The sequence below is a fragment of the Labeo rohita genome, unplaced genomic scaffold (genome assembly GCF_022985175.1).
Source record: "Labeo rohita strain BAU-BD-2019 unplaced genomic scaffold, IGBB_LRoh.1.0 scaffold_555, whole genome shotgun sequence".
Taxonomy (NCBI): Eukaryota; Metazoa; Chordata; class Actinopteri; order Cypriniformes; family Cyprinidae; genus Labeo; species Labeo rohita.
In genome coordinates, this window is record NW_026129478.1 from 21684 (window position 1) to 41129 (window position 19446).

A 19446-nucleotide genomic window follows, 5' to 3' on the forward strand; every position below is an offset into this window, starting at 1 on the left:
AAAGCAAATAAATGCAAGTTGTGTAGTCTAAATCTTCTGAAGTTATTCAGTGATAATCATAGAGTTTACAAATCTCTAAAAGTTTAACGCCTGATGTAAGTGCAGTACTGTAACATCTTTCATTCAGCACCTTTACATATTAATATGTGCTCAATATGTGATTCTTTACTCTTTTTTTGTAGGTAAAAGGTTTAATTCTTGGAGGACATCGTCCTGATTTCATTTTCTGTTGTGCTCAGTGTATTTGCTGGAATAATGATAGCTGCCTCATAACAGAGTCTGTTTTCTCAAAAGTGTAAAGATAAAGTATAATTTTTTTGTGTGTTTATAAAATGTAACGTTTAAGTTTTTAATATTTAGTATTTTGGTTTTAAACTACTCAACTTCAGAACCTCTTGAATTAGAATATATATATATATTTTTACATTTAAATTCTCTCTATAAATTTTCAAAAATATGAAAAGTATTATCATATTTTTGTTACATTTAAACAATACAGCTGCAGGAAATGTATGTGAACCTATGGATTTACCATAAAACAAATGCAGAACTGCAATAACCAGGATTGTATATAGAGCCTGTGCTTTAGATACTATTATATATTTAAAATAAAAAGTATTTTTCAGTTACTGTTATTAAAATATTACAGATCTAAAAAGAGATTTAAATTAGCTCGTTTCAATTTCCCAAATTCATAATTCATGATCATTTTGGAGTTTATAGTTTTTAAGCCTAGAATATAAACTGGATAAAATCCTAAACTATCAAAACAATGTGTATTCTTCTTTTCTCTTAATTTACATTTGTAAGTTTTACTTAGTCACTATAAAAACATTACTATTGGAATTATCATTTATTAAGGTCCACAAGTGAAAATGTCACATTCTGAGTTCTCATTATCAATTTGAGCCAGAAATTGTAACTTGAGTCATCATTTAGGTTGTTCAGTGATACAAAAGCATAAAACTAATCCAGTATTGATAACTTTTCAATTTTCTTATGGATTCTCATATTAGCAGAATTTATTTAGACACTGAAGACAATTGTGAAACAGGACTTTAAAAAATGGTCAAACATGTCCATTTGCCTGAATTCATACGTATAGATTTCTGTATCAGTTTGTGCATGTGTGATAGTTTATGTTGTGCATTTCTACCAGTTTAACAAGTTTTGCTGTAACAGAAAAAGATTGTAGTGTGTGTGTGAAATGTGTTTGGTAAGTGTATGTGTAAGTATTCTGAGGCAAAACGCATGAATGTTAACATCATTTTGTAAGAATCTGATGATCATACATGTCTTCCCTTTTCATATTTCTTTTTTAGCATTCATGTCATTCAGTGATGAAGTTTGACGCTGCTGATTATTAGTGGAATTACAGGTTCACGTGTGTAAAAGAAAGATAGATGAAAGATATGATAATTATGCAAGAAATAATGTACAGTAAGTTATTGTGGCGACGGGGCGTGGTTCTGCGGAACCTGCAGCTGGAGAGAAGGTTGGGAGACGAGCGGTGAGTAAGTAGGTCAAGTGCAAATTTGTAACACCTGTGTTTGATTGCAGTAATTGGCTTGGAGAGACCGGATAAAAGGGTGATGGTAGAAGGGAAGGAGAGAGACACTGGACAGAGACTTGTGTGCGTTGCCACAGTGAAGAGCTGGAAGAAGCCCAAAGAGACTGTTTAGTTATTTTGGAATTGTGGATTGGTGGAACACGCAGTGAGCATGACTTTTGTTTATTTGAGTTTTGAATAAAGCACACGAGTCTCCCTACGCCGAGCTGCCCTCTTCCTTCCTTTCTGCGAACATTTCTACACTGGTGCCGAAACCCGGGAAGGAAGTGGGAACGCCGCCGCCGTCATGTCAACTCCGTCAAGTTCGCCGTTTGCGGAGGTCATCCACTCACTCGCGGGACTCCACCAGGAACACCATCAGGCGCTGCTGGACATGAGGGAGGATCAGGAACGTCGGTTCCAAGCCCTCGTCCAGACGCAGCAGGAGGACCGCGAGCTGTTCCGGAGCTGGATGGACCGGGAGGTTCGGGCTGGGGGAGTGACATCTGCCCCGGCCCTGCCAGCCCACATGCCTTTGAACAAGATGGGTCCGCAGGATGATCCAGAGGCCTTCATCGACCTGTTCGAGAGGACTGCGGAGGCATGTGGGTGGCCCCAGACGAACTGGCCAGTGCGCCTCATCCCTCTGCTTTCCGGGGAAGCACAGATGGCTGCACAACAACTGCCAGTTCAGAACCTCCTGGTCTACGACGACCTAAAACGGGCCATCCTGCAGCGGGTCGGCCTGAACCCCGAGCAGCAACGTCAGCGGTTCAGATCGCTGGAGCTGGGGGAAAACGGCAGGCCCTTCGTGATGGCCCAGCAGCTCCGGGACGCGTGCCGCAGATGGCTGTTGGCCGGGGGAAGCGACGTCGACCAGATCATCGATCGTGTGGTGCTGGAGCAGTTCATTGCGCGGCTGCCGAAGAAGACTGCGCAGTGGGTCCAGTGTCATCGGCCGACGTCGCTGGACCTGGCCATTCAACTGGCGGAGGACCAGATGGTGGCGTGCCACGGGGTTGGCGAAACTCTGCCTTCTGTCTCTCTCTCTCTCCTCCCTTCCTCTACCTCCAAACCTGTCCCTTTCCCTAGGTCCCGGGTGAATCTCCCTGATAGACCGCAGCCCCGGTGGAGGGGTTGTCCGGCACCAGAGTCTGCTGGACTGAGGCCCCTGTCCAGGGGTACGGGGCCTACCAGTTCGAGTGCCACGTCTGTTCCTGTTCCTCTGCTCTCTCCGCGCCAATCTCTTGACCTGCTTCCCACCACTAGGGCGGCGGGGAAGTCTGGGCCGGCCTGTTGGCGTTGCGGGGACCCAGGACACTTTATTGATCGGTGTCCGGTGATGGAGGTGGGGACACTGGTCCGGGTTCCGGATGCCCCGCAGGCTGCCCCCGATCAAGCTGGCCTGTACCAAATACCTGTGAGTATTAAGGGGGGTACTTATTGGGCTCTGGTGGATTCAGGATGTAACCAAACCTCAATCCATCAAAGCCTAATTCAGCCTGAGGCATTGGATAAAAGCCGTGTGGTTCAGGTGCTGTGTGTGCACGGGGATGTGGTGAGGTATCCTGTAATGTTTTTAGCCATCCAATTTCGGGGACAAAAGCATAATGTGGAGGCTGCAGTTAACCCGCACCTCAGGCATCCGCTGATTTTGGGAACCAATTGGCCAGCTTTTAGTCATTTATTGGGGTATTTGTGTGCGGATGTTTCTTGGAAAAAGGAGAAGCAGTGAGGGGAGGCGGTCGTGCAGGCAGGAGAGGTTGAACCGAGACTGCCCGAGGCTGAGCCAGGGGAACCGAATGCTGTTGAAAGGCTAAACCTCACAGAGCGTGATGACTTTCCCCTGGAGAAGTCTCAGGATGAAACGTTGAAAAATGCATTTGAACAGGTCTGCTCCATCGACGGACAGCCTCTCCAGTCAGCACGGCCCCCTTCTTATCCCTATTTTGCTATTTTAAAAGATAGGTTGTATCGAGTGACCCAAGACACTCAGACAAAACAAGATACAACTCAATTGTTGGTACCTAAAAGCCGCCGGGAAGCGCTTTTCCAGGCGGCTCATTGTAATCCCATGGCAGGACATTTGGGACAGGCAGCAACACTAAACCGTTTAATGGCCCGATTCTTTTGGCCGGGCATTCACGAGAATGTGCGCAGGTGGTGCGCGACTTGTCGTGAATGTCAGTTAGTGAATCCCCCGGCCTCCCCAAAAGCGCCATTGCGCCCTCTTCCTCTCATTCAGGTCCCCTTCGAGAGAATTGGTATGGACCTCATTGGGCCATTAGAACGGTCAGCACGGGGGCATCGCTTTGCATTAGTTCTGGTGGATTATGCAACACGATACCCAGAGGCAGTGGCACTCCGCAACATTTCTGCAAAAAGTGTGGCGGAGGCCTTGTTTCGTATAATCTCCCGAGTGGGAATCCCGAAAGAGATTCTCACTGATCAAGGCACGACGTTTATGTCACGTACAGTACGCGAGCTTTACGAATTATTGGGCATTAAATCGATTCGCACCAGCGTCTACCATCCACAAACGGACGGCCTGGTGGAAAGATTTAATCGCACGTTGAAAACCATGATTCGGAAGTTCGTTCACGAAGACGCCAAAAATTGGGATAAATGGCTGGAACCCCTTTTGTTCGCTGTGCGTGAGGTCCCGCAAGCCTCCACAGGGTTTTCCCCCTTCGAGCTTCTCTACGGCCGCCAGCCCTGTGGGGTTTTGGGCGTCCTGAGGGAGGCTTGGGAGGAAGGACCTTCAGATAGCAAAAATGAAATTCAGTATGTGCTGGACCTGAGAACAAAACTCCACACCTTGGGGCAGCTCTCTATGGAGAATTTGTTACAGGCCCAGGACAGACAGAGCCGGCTGTACAATCGGGGAACCAGATTACGTAATTTTGCACCGGGAGATAAAGTACTTGTATTGCTCCCAACCTCTAGCTCTAAATTACTCATCCTTTGAGGTCACACGGCGAATGGGAGATCTCAATTATGAGGTGGTTCGAACAAACATGAGTGGGGCACGTCAAATCTACCATCTGAACCTCCTAAAAAAATGGAGCGAGGTGGAACCGGTGATGCTGGCGACGGCAGTGAGTGGGGAGGAAGATCTCGGGCCAGAGGTGGGCACTAAATTCCAATCCCTCACTCTGGCCCCGGGGGGAGATCACCTCTCGCCCTCCCAGCTCACTGATGTAGCCAAGTTTCCACTTGGGTCATGAACAGGTGCGTCCCCAAATTAGTAAGACGGCAGCAGTTGCGACCTGTCCGAGACCCAAAACCAAAAAGGAGGTGAGGCAGTTCCTGGGGCTGGCGGGATATTATAGAAGGTTTGTACCTAATTATTCGGACCTCACCAGCCCACTGACTGACCTCACTAAAAAGGAAGCCCCAGATCCGGTCCAGTGGACGGAGCTGTGCCAGCAGGCTTTCACCCAGGTAAAGGCTGCTCTGTGTGGGGGGCCGCTATTACATTCTCCTGACTTTTCTCTCCCTTTCTTGCTGCAGACAGATGCGTCGGACAGGGGGCTTGGAGCTGTCCTGTCCCAGGAGACAGACGGTGAGGAGCAGCTGAACATCAGTCGTAAGCTCTCTAAGAGAGAGACTATGTACAGCACCATTGAAAAGGAGTGCTTGGCAATCCGATGGGCAGTCCTCACCCTCCGCTATTATCTCCTGGGACGGGAATTCACTCTCTGTTCGGACAACGCGCCCCTGCAGTGGCTCCACCGTATGAAAGATACCAACGCGTGGATCACCCGTTGGTATCTGGCATTACAGCCCTTTAAATTCAAGGTGATCCACAGGCCGGGGGCACAGATGGCAGTAGCTGACTTTCTCTCCAGAAAGGGAGGGGGGGGCCGGGGGCTGCAGGCCGGAGGGATCCCCAGCCTGAGTCAGGCGGTGGGGGTATGTGGCGACGGGGGCGTGGTTCTGTGGAACCTGCAGCTGGAGAGAAGGCTGGGAGATGAGCGGTGAGTAAGTAGGTCAAGTGCAAATTTGTAACACCTGTGTTTGATTGCAGTAATTGGCTTGGAGAGACCGGATAAAAGGGTGATGGTAGAACAGGGAGGAGAGAGACACTGGACAGAGACTTGTGTGCGTTGCCACAGTGAAGAGCTGGAAGAAGCCCAAAGAGACTGTTTAGTTATTTTGGAATTGTGGATTGGTGGAACACGCAGTGAGCGTGACTTTTGTTTATTTGAGTTTTGAATAAAGCACACGAGTCTCCCTACGCCGAGCTGCCCTCTTCCTTCCTTTCTGCGAACATTTCTACAGTTATTTATACAGTTATTTAGAAATGACAGACTTTGTACATTATCCTACTTATACATGTCTATTCACCAAATAAACAAAAGATATTGATATAAAACTTTTTTGTATAAACCACAGAACAGAACATGTATGTAGAAAACTTTCAGGGTGAGTGATCTATATAAAGTCTTGGATAAAAAGATATATTAGATATTTACAATTGATCAATTGATCAAGAGACCAGTCAGATTTTTCAGAGAGCTGTGCAATAATAGTGTGGAATGAGGAAAAATGTTTCTTAGGAAAGGTGTGTCTTTTGTGTTGTTTCTGCTGCCAGTTTATCACAAGAGGTCAAATACAATGTAGAGAAAGATGAGAACTTTGAAATGTATTTTATAAACCTGTAGAACTCATCAACTGTCACACATTTCATTTCATTTAAAGTGAGACCTCAAACAAAAATGAATACTTTGTCATATTTTATTCACCATCATATCATTTTAAATGAGGAACATAAAAGATGATGATATGCAGCATATTTACACCCGCTGCTCTTTTCATTACAATTAAATGACAAAGAAGCATAATGACCAGCATACAGTGATCAGGGACTGACACAAAAAACTACCATAAAGTTATCAAACAGTTGTTTGGAAGAAACAGAACAACAGTGTATCATATCTTTTCACTGTTGCTTAACATTGCTGTTAAGTAATGTATGAGGATTATACTAAATATTTCTTCTTGTAAATAAAAAAATCAAATAGTATTGGAGGGTAAATAAATGATGACGCCTCGGTTCAGATGTTGAGATGAAGACACAAAACATGTTGGACATGCACAACACAGGGTCAATTCATTATGTACAAATTATACTTAACATGATTCACACTTTAAAAGTGCATTGAAATAGAAAACAATAGATCGCCAAAGTCCAATACAGAGAACATGGAAAGAAATAAAATTTCAGTCAGGTTCAACTCCTCACAAAGATAATCCCACTCTGCACTCTGAGAAAGCTGTGGTACGTGATAAGGACAGATCACATCTCTTTTCTCATTTTCTTACAATATTCCAAAGCAGCTGACAGTTTGTAAATCCTCTGAAAAGCTAATTATATCTTCTGCACAAGAAATACATTTATACTGGATGTTTTGTTGCTGGGAAATGTGAAACCGAATTACTGGCGTGTGAAATGTGCTGTATGGATAATTTGAAAAAAATAGATGTCAGAAAAAATAGATCTACAGGCCTATTAATCATTGGTTTCTAGGCCTACAACTTGTTAATTCATTTCTATAAATCATTCATTCATGAGCACATTTTATTAATTAGTTCCCCTCGTATATTTGAAATTGAGGAACAATTTTGGTAACAATTTACAAACAAACAAATTAAATAGTGAGAACAAAATCTTGAACTGTGTCCAATTTTTCATGTCATGTCCAGGGCTCTGTACTGGTAAACTTGACATGCCTCACCTTCAGGGCTGGACTGGGACAAAAAAGTCGGCCCTGGCATTTTTTGGTCCAGGCGGCCCACCACATAGGTATATATCTATCCCCCAAAGAAAAGAAACTAAAATGTCAAAGTGTAATTTCCAATTAATAAAAATAAGTATGCAACTGTGTACAACATGTACGCACTACAACTGAAAATGTTGCCAGTAATCTTTACACTAAGGGACAGCAAAGACCTCCTCAAAGAATGCAACCTTTATAAGAATAAGAGAGAAAGTTGAAGAACAAGTTAATAAATTATGTTTTTTTAAACAGATTACAGTACAGCATCTTTAATATTGAAAATGGAGTATTTGAATATATTCCAAACTCACAAAATACAAAATGGTGTGTGAATAGGCTCCCCTATCTTCTTGTTTTGGATAAGAACAAAACGTCAGGTCATATTTAAATCTAGATTTATTCACATTGGTCCGTGGAAACCTCTGTGAACACACTTGACTTGGCCAAAACAAAAAAAAATGGGACGAATTTTTGTTTTATTAAAAGGTGTTTACGTATTCTACATTCGTGGCACTCACACGTATTAGGACAAGTTAGATTCCTCCGTTTCCCCTTCATGTGAGCCCGTTATCAAGCTCCTTACCGATTAAACTCCTCTCCACCTCCTGCCTGTCCCTTTGGCCCACATCACAGCAGAGCAAGTCTGTTCTTAATAATGCTGATGTGTACATTTTGGAATGACCAATGTCAAGGCACATTTTGTGGAATCCGCCTCCAAATTTTTAGGCTACTTTTCCGTGAGCCTTCTAGCACCACCGTTTCACTTTAGGCTGTACGTTTTGAGAGACTGCGTCCACTCAAGAGGTGGAAGAGAGGTGAGGCGATATTTACATAGGCGAAGCAAGATCCCTTATCACTCCGTCTATACAGTGCTTTGTCATGGTGCAAAAGTGCGTCGGCCCACTGGCAAAATGCCCGGTATGCCAGATTACCAGTCGAGCACTGCTCACCTTGTTTAACAAGCACAAACTGTGATAATATTGAATGTGATTGGCAAGACAACCAACCCAGTGAGGTTAAAGGCAATAGTACTGCAAGATGGTGTTGACATTAAGAGTGGAGTGGTTTAGACTTGATGTAAAAGACTCACTAGTGCAGCTCTGTGAGGATCATGAAGACAGAAACACAGATCAGATCCAGTCTTACAGAGGGAGAACAAAACTGATTCATCCAGAACTACAGAGAGGAAATGGATCACTTAAACTCTCAACAATTCAAGTTTCTGATGAAGGCCTTTATTTATAAGTGTTTAATTACAGTGAGTCTAAATTGGGATGTGAAGAGACTTTCAACCAGCATCACAAAAAATGTTTTTGAACTAAATCACTTACACAGTCTTTAACAACATACAGACTGGTCAGCTGATGAAACAGAAAAAAGGGCTCATATGATGTGATCAGAATCAGAATCAGAATCAGAATCAGAATTAGCTTTATTCGCCAAGTGTGCACAAACACACGAGGAATTTGTTGTGGTTTTTTAAGGTGCTCCTGGTACATACATACATACATACAACATTTAAATAAAATAAAAACTTAAAAATAAATAATAATGTATGAATCTGGAACAGATGATTTATGTACAGATTTGTGCATTATTTGCATGAGTATTTACATAATAATACTACAGAAAGAGACATTAATTAGAATGGAGAAAGAAATACAGAAATGAATTGTAGAACCCAGGTAATGATTCATGTTTGTCTGTTTAAGCTGGAGATGGCATTTGGGAAAAAGCTGTTTTTATGTCTAGATGTTTTAGCGCTCAGGGATCTGTAGCATCTGCCTGAGGGGAGAAGTGCAAACAAGTTGTGTCCGGGGTGAGAAGGGTCTTGGATGATGTTTCCTGCCCGTTTCATCACTCTGGAGATGTATAAGTCCTGAAGGTTGGGCAGGTGCATACCAATGATTCTTTCTGCTGTCCTAACAGTCCGTTGCAGTCTTCTTACATCTGATTTACTGGCTGCCCCAAACCAGACAGTTATAGAAGAGCACAGAACCGACTCAATGACAGCTGAAGAAAACTGCGTCATCAGTTCCTGTGGAAGATAGAACTTTTTCAGTTGACGGAGAAAGTACAGCCTCTGCTGGGCTTTTTTCACAATTGAGTCAGTGTGAATGTCCCACTTCAGGTCCTGGGAGATGTTAGTTCCTAGAAACTTGAATGAGTCCACTACAGCCACAGTGCTGTTCATGATGGTGAGAGGGGTGAGTGCAGGGGGGTTTCTCCTGAAGTCCACCGTCATCTCTACAGTTTTGAACGTGTCGAGCTCCAGGTTGTTGTGACTGCACCAGAGAGACAGCTGCTCAACCTCCTGTCTGTAAGCAGATTCGTCACCATCCCGGATGGGACCGATGACTGTGGAGAGGGAGAAGAGCAGTGGGGAGAGAACGCTGCCCTGGGGAGCTCCAGTGCTGATGGTGCGGGTGCCGGATGTGAGTTTTCCCAGCCTCACTAGCTGCTGCCTGTCTGTCAGGAAGCTGGTGATCCACTGACAGATGGAGGTGGGTACAGAGAGCTGTGACAGTTTATTGTGAAGGATATCTGGAATGATGGTGTTGAAAGCAGAGCTGAAGTTCACAAAAAAGATCCTTGCATAGGTCCCTGGTTTGTCCAGATGTTGAAAGATGTAGTGCAATCCCATATTGACTGCATCATCCACAGACCTGTTTGCTCGGAAAGCAAACTGCAGGGGGTCGAGCAAGGGTCCAGTAATGTCCTTCAAGTAGGCCAACACCAGTCTCTCAAATGACTTCATGACCACAGATGTTAAAGCAACAGGTCTGTAGTCATTAAGTCCTGTGATTTTTGTTTTCTTGGGTACAGGGATGATGGTAGAACATTTGAAGCAGGATGGGACTATACACAGCTCCAGGGATCTGTTGAAGATCAGTGTGAAGATGGATGATAGCTGGACAGCACAGGCTTTAAGGCAGGCTGGAGAGACACCATCTGGGCCTTTGGCTTTCCTTATCTTCCGCTTCCTGAAGATTTTGCAAACATCACCTTCACAGATCTTAAGGGCAGGTTGAGAAACAGTAGGGGGGATGAAGGGGCAGGGTGTTGATGGCTGTGTTGTGGGACAGTCAGGGTGGGTGTAGAGGTTGTGATGACGCCATGAATATGCTAATTAGTGCACTACACCATCTAGCGACATTAAGCAACTTTGAACATGAAAGGTTGGCGGGCCCAGAGTCTTTAAACACAACACATTAAATCTGACCTTGTCAACATGCACTGTTTGTCTGTGTTAATGCTGCAATTTTGAATGTTTCTTTTGTAAGTGTAGACATACAAGGCATCAGTTTTCACCATATCGCTTTAGTAGGTTTTAGCAGGTATGTTAAGATGACAAATTTGAACATGTCTATCAACTAGGGCTGCATGATTAATCAAAATCGGGTCCAAATTGCTATTAAATCATGTGGTTTAGCACGATTATGCAAGCCGTTATGAACAACTTGAAGTACGGCTCAGTGTAGAGACCAGCGGGACCAGATGCAACAGAGTGCGGTGCGGGACAAAACTTGACGGGCAAGTGCGGGTGCGGGCAGGTAGAGACTTGTGTGTGTGTGGGATGCAGGAAAATAAAATAATTTGTGGGACTCCCGCAAAATAGAAATATCTAAAAACAAAATATCTAAAAACAAATGAATTGTTATTCATCAGTTGCACAAAAGCAGCACGAACAACCAATATTAAAAAAATAATTAAAAAATCACAGCTTTTGTGTAATCACGATTGCAGTTTCATTTTGATTAATTGTGTAGCCCTATTTATTTTATTTACTGAAAGGGTAAATAATGTAAGTCATAGAGATTCAGAGACTGTAAGGTACCCTATTTTGTCAGTCATTGTGTATTTGTCTGATTCAGCTGTCGTCTCACACTTACCATCTCCAGCACATAGAAGACGCTGCAGATATTTAGCGGAGCATATGAACAGTAGTGCAGTGTGTAGCGGGGTTTATTGTGACCTTGAACCACATAACAATAAAACTCCTTTAAAACTTCTCAGTCTTTGGGATTCATCACATCCAGAGCACCTGCAGAGAGAGAAACAGCTCAGGACTGATCATCAGAGCCACAGGGTCTTTTGACAAAGGTCATTTACCAACAGACTTCATGTCTTAATGGTGTTTAACCGCCATCAGTTCAGGAAGATGGGAAAACTGAGAACTGTACTTGCTCACAACCTCTGCAAAACAGACCACAGACACTTCAGTGAGTTTTTCTCAAAGCACATCATATTTTATGTCAGTGCTTGTGGTTTTAAATTCTGCAGACCTTTAACTCTGTAAGGCAGAGCACAAATCTCCAGTTACTTTGAGTGTTAAATAATCATGATTACGATATTGACCAAAATAACTGTAATTATGATTTCTGCCATAATCAAAGTCAAATTATTTTTGTCCAAAAACTGTTATTAAATCCATCTCTCTTTTAATTTTTCTCACCCGTCTGAGGACCACTTCTATCCAGAAGCACCTGGTTCTACTGACTGAGAATAAACGTCCACTTTATCAGCCACCATGAAGGCGGAGTAAAAGCCCACACCGAACTGACCGATGATGGAGCTGCTGGCCTCCGCTTGATTCTGAAGAGCATCCAGAAAAGCCTGATGGAGGAAGAATCTGAGCATCATGAAATAATGTCCAAAAACTATTGATACAATAGCTATGTTTTTGAGATATTGCATGAAAAGCTGAAAGAAAACTAAGATGTGCATAAAAGGAGCACAAAAAACATATGCACTCATTTGCAACTGATAATTTTTTTAATCTGACAGGAGGACATGCCCATGCACTACAATGGAAACAAATTTCCAAATATACTGCAAGAAAACTCATTTGATATGCCATGACAGATTGTGTGACTAGACTAACCAGCGGACAAATTTTATTACATACCATCCGAATTGTTATTTTAATGAGTTTTGTTTGCACACTTTGAGGTGCAAGTAATTTATTATTTAGAAAAAAAAAAAAAAAAAAACAGCCACAGGCTTCTCCAGTTACAGCAACTTCCATACTTATTGATAATATTTTCTGCCAGTTTCCTGATGTTCAGATCTTGAACACATGGGAGTGAAACTGTGCTTTATTTGCAATTGATTTATATAATATTCCAATTCAAAATAAAATTTAAAAAGTTAATGAGGCATAACTAAGTCTATAAGAGTTAAATGAGATGCACCTTTGATCCAGATTGAGTGATGGTGCCCAGATTAGCAACCAGTTCATCCTTGTTCATCTCAACTCATGTGTCCTACAAATCAGAGCATAAACATGTTGACCAATACATTAAACAGCAGCAACAGCTCTTTAATTTGATCTTGAGCTCCTCTCAGAGCTGTGATGATGGAGTTGTATGGGTTGATGGTACCTGGATGGTGAAGGTGCCTGTGGCAGCATCTGTCTGCAGGTGGATCTCCATGGGTGCTGTATCTCCTCCTGCTGTGATCATCTTGTGCCGCAGTTTCTCCAGCGCATCACTGCTGTTTGAGATGAGCTCTCTGATGAACACCTAACACAACAGGTATGTGCCAGAAAATCAGCTGCAGTCTGATTCATGTTTTTATATGATTTTTCTTTCATTCATGGATGGTTATTATTATTATATTTTATAGAATTTTTTCTAGGGTGGTTTTTCTAAATCAAATTCTTAAAATTAAATGCTATATTTATTTTTATATTTAATGTAAAAACTTCTCCAAAAAGACACAAATGACAATATTTAGCCATATGAAGCTGATTAAATATTTAATTATTTGATATTGAATAAAATAAATATACAGGGTGGCAAATATATTGCAGATATATACATAAAACAACTGTAATGATGAAAACTTAAATGAAATCAAATGATCAGCTTGAAAGACGTGTTGGTTAAGCACTAGATTGAGTCCTGTAGGATCATACAGTTTTCAGTGCCTCAAAAGTGGATCAAAATTCACAGTATTACATCTGTTTCTTGTTAATTTATCACCTCTTTCTCAGAATACAGTGATCAGGCCACAATATCCAGCAGTTTCTTTGTCTCTGCTTGGAACTCGTGTTTGGAGAAGGATCCTTATTGGACAAACAAACAACAGAGTTTTAACTTCCTCACAATTTCCATATGCTAGCAGATACTTTATTTTAACCCTGTAAAGCTTTAAATGGAACAGTCTGAGCCCTTACACAAAATATATTATAAAAGATTGTGTTTTACGTTGTATATCCTATTTGATACATCAGGCTTTTATGGCTCATATAGTTTAGTATAGTGAGATTAAACTTAAACTCAAGCAGGAAAAAAACATCAAAAATATGAAATTTAGTACAGATGCTGATATTTATATGCTATTTAATTCTGATAGGTTATAATGTAAATCAATGAGATTTTTAAAACATTAATTCAAAATACATGCATAAAACACTTATAAATATCAGCTGTCATGTCTTAGTATCTTTAATAATGTCTTAGTAAGATGATATTTACATGCTTAGTTTTGACACTCACATTTTAACATGATTTTAAAAAACTCTGCTTTATTCCATCCAGTAAGTGTTCATCATGAAATATTACTAACAATATAAAAAATATTCTTATGTTTGTTTTATAAAAGTAAAAAGATTCCACAGCAAAAAGATGCGTAAACCACAACCTAAAGGAGGACATTTTTAGATACTAAAAGGCCTTTAACTCACTAAAATAGTGAAAACGATCAATCAGATGACAGAAAAGTTTGGAGCATGTTGATCATTTAGAGGCCTTAGAAATTCACGTTAAAGAAGACAGTAGGCTTTATATGGTTAAGTTGCTGAATCTTTCCATACCTTGAATGTTTTTGGTGTCACTGATGATGCTGTGGAGCATCTCCTCCTCTGTGCTCTCAGTCTGTTGTGTGCTGTAGCTGTGATGAGACACACTGACACCAGCACAGCTGGAGATCCACAGTCTGACAGGTCTGGTGTGATGAAGCTGCTGTCTGACATTAGTACCAACTGTTGAAGAAAAATAGATTTATCATAATTAAACAACACTGCGTAAATATTTGGATTATTTACTGAATCTGATTACACTACTGAAAATGTCTTTTTTATTTTGTCAATGAGACAAATATACATTTGAACTAAAAGCCTGTGTTTGTTTGATTAAATCATTTTCCCCCTGTTATAATATTTTATATTATAAGATGCTGTGTTCTGATTGACTGATCATATTATTTTAACGGTTCATCTATAGGCTATTAAACAACTGAAACATGTAACGTTACCTCCAGTGAATGAATGTCATGGGGACTATTGTTTTCCCGACTCCTCTGCTGGATGATAACAGCCTGACATGAGAGACATTCAGAGAGTACTTGAGTTAGGGCTGGACGATATGGCAAAAACTATGTATTTCTTAATTTTGGTCGATACGATATAATTCCGATATTGATATGGACAATATTAAAAAGCCTCAGGAAAAAACTGCCGAGGACACACACAATGGATGTCTGTACCTACAAATGTCTGCAGACTGAATTTGCAAAGTCTATAATGCCTCCTCCTATTAAAATTATATAATTTTTTTTTTAAAATAAAAACAGTCTGTTCCCCATGCCAGTAAAACACCTTTGAATTTAATTGAGAGAACTGTGAATTAATCTATACAAATATGTATGTCTTGACTAAAGACTAAATTAATTCCCTATAAAATCGCTTAAAAAGGGGGAAATAAATCATAATAGAAATTATGCCACTAGGCCAACTAATTATTAATCCTCTTCCAGAAGGAGGTGCTGTTTCCCGCAAAGTAGCGCAGTGGTCATGAATTACTTTATAAGGAAATATAGTAACAATTAAATGAAAATTTCTGAATACAGTAAGTTTCCTTTTTAGACACATTCATTTAAAAAAAAACAGCGCCATATTTTGACTGTGAAAAGTGCAGTGCTCATGTTTAACTAAGTCAAAGCCTTTTTGAAAATCTATTTGAAGCGGCCAGCGCTGATATTATGGCGAGCATTTGCATGACCTGTGTATAACTTACCAATGGCAGAGTTCAATCGATGCCCGAAGCATTGTAGTCTTGTCCATCCGTTCAACTCAGCGGCTTTGATGATATTGGTCCCGCTATCTGTAGTGATGCAGACCTGTTGCTCCTCGCTTAAAAAGCCGAAACACTTCCACACCACTGAATTAGTCTTTCCTCTCTTATCAACTACTTTGTCTTCCTTCTTACTTGTGGAAGCCTGTTCATCCACATCTGTATTGCGGTCAGGTGTGCTCATTTTGTAGCTAAAACTTTCCGCGACGGAGCTTAACCAACCACTGCTGAGCGCTGGCAGCGGGTCTGTGATGTACGTCATCACGCAATTCTGTTCTGCTCTTTCTGACGGATGAGCACCAGTGTTGAGAAGGTTACTTTGGAAATGTAATAGGTTACAGATTACAAGTTACCCTATTTAAAATGTAATAAGTAGTGTAACTTTTTAGTTACTTTATTAAAGTAATGTAACATTACATTTGATTACTTTTTGATTACTTTTTTAATTTTCCAATATTTTCAACTGTTAATCATTTAAACCAGGCAGAGTTAACCTTACAGTAGCACTCAACACTGATTACTGTCAGATTTTCAAAATTCATCATTTGTATTAAGATTATAATAAGTAAGTAATATGTAATATACATCTTTATTTTGTGAAAACAACTGGCTGGATGTACATTATTCCACTTATTACACAGCTGCTTGCCACAAAAGTAAACAATTAAACACAAAACACTGATCTGAGGTGAAATATTTGAACACAAAGCTTCCGTTAGGGAATCAGTTGCTAGCAAGTGGCCAGATGACAGAATTAAGAAATTGTAGACATAATACTGAATTGAGTTTTAATATTTTATTAGCTAACCAGATGCAAAGCTTCCACGAAGAAAAACTATCAAGCATATATAGTGCCGACTTAAGCAGGACTTTTTGCCCTGATGATTTTCGGGGTGTAACATACCTTGGAATGTCATGACTGACCAATCAGAATCAAGCATTCCACAGAGCCGTGTAATAATTTAATTTAAAGCACAGTCAAACAAATTCAGACTTAACACCTCTTTTTTTACTTTGAGATCATTCTGAGGTTAAATACAGATTTAAAATCATAACAAGAAATAGTTTAATAGCTATAACACTGGTTTTGAAATCAATGTTTGCATAGTGATGACAGGATACACTGGCATCTAACAATGCCTTGGAAAAAAAAACAATTAATCTTAAAAAATAAAGTATATGCATAAACCCAAATAGAAAATAAAAGAGTTATCAAATAAGCATGTGTCTTATTCTGTGTCCAAACCTCATTTTAGAGCAGTCATTGCAATTTATGAAAGAAGTCAACTAAATCTGTATGTGGGTGTGTGTGTGCGAAAAAAATCAGATGTAACCCCCTGAACCTCATGAACATTTTTCAAAAGTAACTGTAATTGAATTACACATTTTTTCTCAGTAACTGTAACTAATTACAATCACATTTATTTTGTAATTAAATTATGTAATTCCGTTACATGTAACTAGTTACTCCCCAACACTGCTGAGCACTGAACGTCAACTTCTGCTTCTGCTTCTGCTGTAGTTTGACCTATTGAAGACTGGAAACTACGGCATGACAGGTGTACAGTGACTGAAAGGACCCTGCGGGTGCTCCCTGATGACGTCTGCGTGCAGTTCGGTACATGCCTGCACTGTAAAAAACAACCTATAGAATCTACTCAATAAAATGAGGTAAACTGAGGTAACAGTTTACACTCAATTTGTTTGGGCAGATTCTATCCTATATGTCTGAGTAAAGAATACCTGAATTTATCAGCTAAGACAAACTAAAAAAAAGTAGGTAAAGTCTACCCAGCAAAAAGCCCAGTGTTAAATGAACTCTCCCAGGAGTTTGAGTCCATACTCAAGAGTATAAAAATGAACACTGAAGCAGTGTTAGAGTTAATGAGGTAATTAAGTGATTCATTGAGTGATGATTGACCATTATTAAAGACGCCTGATGTTAATAAGCAGAATCACCAAAAGGAGAAAATCTAATTTTGTAAGTTGCCATTATAGTGGTCAGTGTTAGCATTAGTTTAGCTCTTTACCAGTAACTTCTTAATATTAGATTTTGTTTGGGTGTTGTAATTGAGTTATAACAGTCAGACAAACCAGAAGAAATGAGATTTTGTGGTTTTGAATATGCTTTGACAAAGTCATGAAGTAGCGATCAGAATAAGTGAGTTATATTTTGTTTATGTTTGTTTAATCAGACAGGTGTTTCTGAAATTTATTTGACCGGAAAAAATATAAAAGTTTTTTTAGATTTAGACACACAGACATCAACAATCAGCATGAGAATCACAACAATGGTGACCAAAAAAACGTATGTTGTAGCCAATCAAAACTCATCCATATCTCCCATCATGCATTGTGGCATGAATAAATTATGAGCTGATGATTTCCATGATGTTTAGAGTTGATCTGTTTCTGAATATGCTGTTTGTCACCATTTTTGAGATTCATATGTTGATTCATGATGTCTGTGTGTGCCTAAAAGAGCAGCTTTTGAAAGTTTTTTTTGATCGGAGGAGCTTGTAAGAAATCCATTCAAAATAATAATAAAAAAAAATCAGGCTTTATCATTTTTTTTGCAGCTGTGAAACCACAAGGCAGTTGTAATAAATAAAAGATATAGAACTCTAAATGGTTTCAGTGGCTCAAATTAAGTTTATTTTAAAACAGAATTATCACCACTGCATGACTTTTGCTCTTTGGCTTGTCTAGCTAGTTTAACTAAACAGTTAAACAAAAGCTAATGTTAAAAAGCTACGGGTCAAGAGCCCAACTAATGCTAACACTGACCACTATAATGGTGACGTAAACATTTTGGTGTCTTCAATAATTTTCAATCATCACTCAATGAATCACTTAATTACCTCATTAACTTTGACACTGCTTCAGTGTTCATTTTAACACTCAAACTCCCGCGAGAGTTCATTTAACACTGGGCTTTTTGCTGTGTAGACTTTATCTACTTTTTTTTAGTTTGTCATAGCTGTTAAATTCAGGTATTCTTTACTCAAATATATAGACAAACGAAGTGCAAATTGTTACTTCAATTTACCTCATTTTATTGAGTAGATTCGTAAATTTAGGTTTGCTTTACTCAAATATATAGGATAGAATCTGCCCAAACAAACTAAGTGCAAATTGTTACATCAGTTTACCCCATTATATTGAGTAGATTCTATAGGTTGTTTTTTACAGTGTGTGTGAAATGTTTTGCATGTAATTTCTCTAGGTGGTTATGGAGAACACTACAGGAGATGATAGAAAAGTATATGGTTGCTGATACTTTCACCTTAGAGATATAACGTATGGTAGAGTAATACAATATTTTGTTTTATTAATTACATTAAAATAATGGCAAAATTTGTTATAAATAAATGTAGGTTCTGTTTATTATATTTAGAAATAATTACCTACCTTTGCAACCTTGTATTTTTTTATTTATTTTTAGAATCGATTTAACAGTCAGTTTTTCATCAGACACTTTTTTTATTCTCAAGAATTAATGAACTAACGAGAAGAATAACATTGCGCAGTATACGGTAAAACATGTTAATAATAAGAAAATACATTAAAATAACATGAGAAGACACCAATTTGCAACATCAAGCAGCAGAACAAGCTGTTTTGTACACAGAGATGGGAAGATTACTTACAAACAGTGTTGGGGAAAGTTACTTTTAAAGGGGTCATCAGATGCCCATTTTCCACAAGTTGATATGATTCTTTAGGGTCTTAATGAAAAGTCTATAATATACTTTGATTAAAAGTTCTCAATGGTTTTGTAAAACAACACCCTTTTACCTTGCCAAAATCAGCTCTGCAAGAATCATCTCATTCTAAGGGATTGTTCACAGACGTAATCTACTGCATCTTCAGCGGCTCAGATGTCGGGAGTAAATGACGACCACTATGTTCATTATTACATCCAGCAACACAACACCTTAATCACTCAATCGGAGATATTCTTGTCTAACTTACATCCCTGCTCCGGCATCAAAACAAAGAGGTCGGACTGTGTCAGCTGATTCGAGGTAAATCG

General features: G+C 39.9%; 1 protein-coding gene across 1 annotated transcript; it reads right to left on the reverse strand.

Moving 5' to 3' along the window:
* Positions 1 to 11688: 11688 nt before the first annotated feature.
* On the reverse strand, positions 11689 to 15672 carry LOC127161128 (uncharacterized). The gene is made up of 7 exons (XM_051103779.1): positions 15354 to 15672; positions 14593 to 14693; positions 14153 to 14320; positions 13320 to 13402; positions 12717 to 12846; positions 12528 to 12599; positions 11689 to 11949 (listed from the first exon to the last, which is right to left on the reverse strand). Exons 1-6 carry the CDS (start codon positions 15670 to 15672, stop codon positions 12591 to 12593), a joined length of 810 nt encoding a protein of 269 aa, XP_050959736.1. The 3' UTR covers positions 11689 to 11949; positions 12528 to 12590.
* Positions 15673 to 19446: the final 3774 nt, after the last annotated feature.

What these genes read in the sequence shown, in the direction of transcription:
- LOC127161128 (XM_051103779.1), bottom strand. Translation starts at nt 15,672, where the DNA reads ATGACGTACATCACAGACCCGCTGCCAGCGCTCAGCAGTGGTTGGTTA. An exon ending in TCGATTGAACTCTGCCATTG is followed by an intron (nt 14,694 to 15,353) that starts GTAAGTTATACA and finishes CATATCGTCCAG; the next exon opens with CCCTAACTCAAGTACTCTCT. An exon ending in TGACACCAAAAACATTCAAG is followed by an intron (nt 13,403 to 14,152) that starts GTATGGAAAGAT and finishes TTGTCCAATAAG; the next exon opens with GATCCTTCTCCAAACACGAG.